Source organism: Plasmodium fragile (genome assembly GCF_000956335.1).
Source record: "Plasmodium fragile strain nilgiri unplaced genomic scaffold supercont1.21, whole genome shotgun sequence".
NCBI lineage: Eukaryota > Apicomplexa > Aconoidasida > Haemosporida > Plasmodiidae > Plasmodium > Plasmodium fragile.
The window spans coordinates 281,571-284,455 of record NW_012192601.1 but is presented as its reverse complement, the minus strand read 5'-3'; the positions used below and the strand labels follow the sequence as shown (position 1 = coordinate 284,455).

General features: G+C 45.4%; 1 protein-coding gene across 1 annotated transcript in view; it reads left to right on the top strand.

The window, feature by feature from the left end:
• The window catches only part of AK88_02256 (uncharacterized protein), a gene marked incomplete at both ends in the record, with an annotated part of 7,339 nt that overhangs the window by 510 nt on the left and 3,944 nt on the right, over positions 1-2,885 (top strand). Inside the window, 8 exons of the mRNA XM_012479887.1 lie at positions 60-213; positions 365-408; positions 576-981; positions 1,231-1,306; positions 1,492-1,550; positions 1,732-2,053; positions 2,231-2,649; positions 2,820-2,878. Coding sequence (XP_012335310.1) covers positions 60-213; positions 365-408; positions 576-981; positions 1,231-1,306; positions 1,492-1,550; positions 1,732-2,053; positions 2,231-2,649; positions 2,820-2,878 — 1,539 coding nt within the window. The remainder of the gene's footprint in view (positions 1-59; positions 214-364; positions 409-575; positions 982-1,230; positions 1,307-1,491; positions 1,551-1,731; positions 2,054-2,230; positions 2,650-2,819; positions 2,879-2,885) is intronic.

Sequence of the window (2,885 nt, the reverse complement as noted above, 5' to 3'; positions counted from 1 at the left end):
TTCTGCCTCTCCCATTTTTTTTTTTTTTTTTTTTTTTTTTTTTGCCCCACTATATGTAGACCACCGTGTTTGTCACCTGGCTAATGAAGCTCATGAGTGATATAAAAAAACCAGTAAAGAGTGACAGCTCCCTGAAGAATGAAAAGTCGTATAAGTCCGAGAGTGTCAAGGATAGGCATCACGGCGAGGCTTCTCGGTCCAACCGGAGCAGAGGTAATATCGAATTCACCGACTCCCTAAATGGGGGTGCCCCCCCAACCCCGTATGGGTGTTATACGCCTTTGTGGGTTAACCGTGTGTGAGCCTACTTCTGATCTTCTCCACAATATGTTTACCTTTCGTGACCCCCGTCCCCTTTTTGTAGAATCCAAGTCAAGAAACTCCGTCACTCAAGGAAGGAGAACGAAGGTTCGTGACGCGTCGTTCTTTCCACGTCTAATCCTAAACCCTGAAAAATAGGGCTACACTTAAAAAAAAAAAAATTTCAAATTTTGCCGTGCTATTTGTGCCGTGCCTCCATTTTCTGCACGCGTCTTATTTCGCGCAACATGTTGCCCACCCCCTCGCCTTCACAGGATCAGCAAAGGGATTATGACTCCAGTAGAAGAGACACGTCCATTACAAGGAGGCGGTCCAGGAGTTACAGAAGCAGAAGTAGAAGCAGCAGGTACTCGCTCAACGATGCAGATTCGTTTAACAGAAGGAGAAACAGAAAAAGACAAAGGGGAGGAATAGGCACAAGATCGGTATCATCTAGCGTGAACGCGAGAAAATTTCACTACGACAGTAACCGACCTAGACCCAAGAGAGGCGACAAAGACATGGAACGAATGAAAGGAAAGGATGATTCTAAGTACAGAAGGGTCGGCAGAAGTGGAAGTAACTCAATGGCCCCGAGTAGAGTCATCTACGTGGAAAAGGAAGAAGAGAAAAAACTCAGGAAAATTGAAGCACTGCAGGACGGTGCTAAGAAAAGGAATGGTAAATGAAACCTTGCCCACTCCGCGTGCTGTGCTTTGCAAAATGATGTGACCAGAGGCATGTGCATGAATACCTGTTCAGTGTTCTACAATGATGTCTGCGTCAGGATGGGGGGATAGGCCACTCCGCCATTTGCCATGCCGAGGGAGCCGTTTCGAAAAAGACCACCTGGCTAACATAAATGTTAATGTATACATAAACGAAAATGTTCATTTTTTTTTTTTTTTTTTCCTGCATTTCCAAACGCAGATATGGACGGCAGACGAATGAGCGACAGCGGGGATGACTACAACTCCAGCGAAAAGAAAAACAAGGCCATTCTAAAGTAACCACATCTTCAGAGGGAGAAAAAAAAGAAAAAAGAAAAAAGAAAAAAGAAACATTGCATGTGGTTGTTGTTCGCCCCATGTTTGCTTGCAGTAATAGCGGCCTCCCTTTTGGGGCCATATATACATTTGTAAGCATCGCCCCAGCACGTTTTATTTTTTTTTTTTTGTCACCTCTTTGCAGACCCAATCCCCAATTTGGAGGAGATAATCAGATGCCGTTTTTGCAAGCAACTGCGACGAGTAAGTGAAATGAGGGACGCTGAAGGAGATGGGGCGATAAGTATTCGAGATAGTAGTAGCCCCCGACAGCTCCCTCCCCCACATGCGAGACGACACCATCGAGTGTGCAACGCGTTACACATATAAGTTGCAGTCCCCACACATATGTTTCTCCCCACTTTTCCCCCCTGTGTCACTGTAGACATGGCGAATCACGACATGCACAACTTCCGCATGAACAACTACCCATACGACAATGTGGGAGCGCAAGCGAATTATGAAAAAGGAATGAATCCTCCAGGGGGAAATTACCATCCTGGAAATTATATGTTAAATCAACAGAAGCTAATTGATAATAACACCATCAGTGGTAACAACTTCATGCAGACCAACATGCACAATAATAGCTTCGTTAATAATAGGCACCCGAACAGTGGCCTGCATCACCCTAATCGAATGCTCTTTAATGCGCACATGAATAAAAAAGGTCCTCACCCCCCAGCAAATTATGTGAACCCTAATAGGTATGCCAACAGTGTAGAAAAAAAGGGCAGCAACAAGTTTATGCTCCCTGTTTTGTACGTAACCATGTAGGATGGATGCTAAGTGTGCTTCTGAGGGGGAATCCCCTTTGCAAACGAAGAAATGTATATTTATTTATTTTATTTTTTTTTTCCCCTCTCCCGCACTTCCCACCACAGCACACTGAATCCCAGGAATAATCAGCACAATATGTTTTTCACGAATAATATGACCAAGCCGACTCCACCTCCTCCTTCGTATAATCCCCCCCTACCCGTGTACACATCACCAAACTTTACACCCCCTACCTTCACGTCTCCTGCGAATGCAAGACAGAAACATATGAATACACATCATATGCCCATGGACAGAAGGGTTCCTATGAAGGGTCAAACACCCAATGGGTCCCACCCACCAAATGAAGATGCTCTCACGGCGCAACAGAATGTGCAATCTGATACGGCCCTAAACGACCCAGCTGCTATGAAGGAAGATGGTCAGCAATTAACTTCAGAGCAGCAACAGCCAGGGTCAGCAGAAGGTGGTGTTCAGGGGATTGGCGACAACAGCATGAATTCGATGGGACTGATGAATTCAGGTAAGTGGCCCCAAAAGGAAGAAGCAATTCTTCTACAGACTAACTTCATGTCCTAACTACGTCTTCTTCACCAATGTGTGTACAATTCTCTCTCTTGTGTATCTCCTCCGTCGCATGTATATATATATATATATATATATTCCTCCTGCTATCACCCCCCTTCTGTGCAGACGCTCCCCAGGGACCCAACCCGGACGACCCAGCGGATCCCAAGAACACCTTTGCAAAGGTGAGAC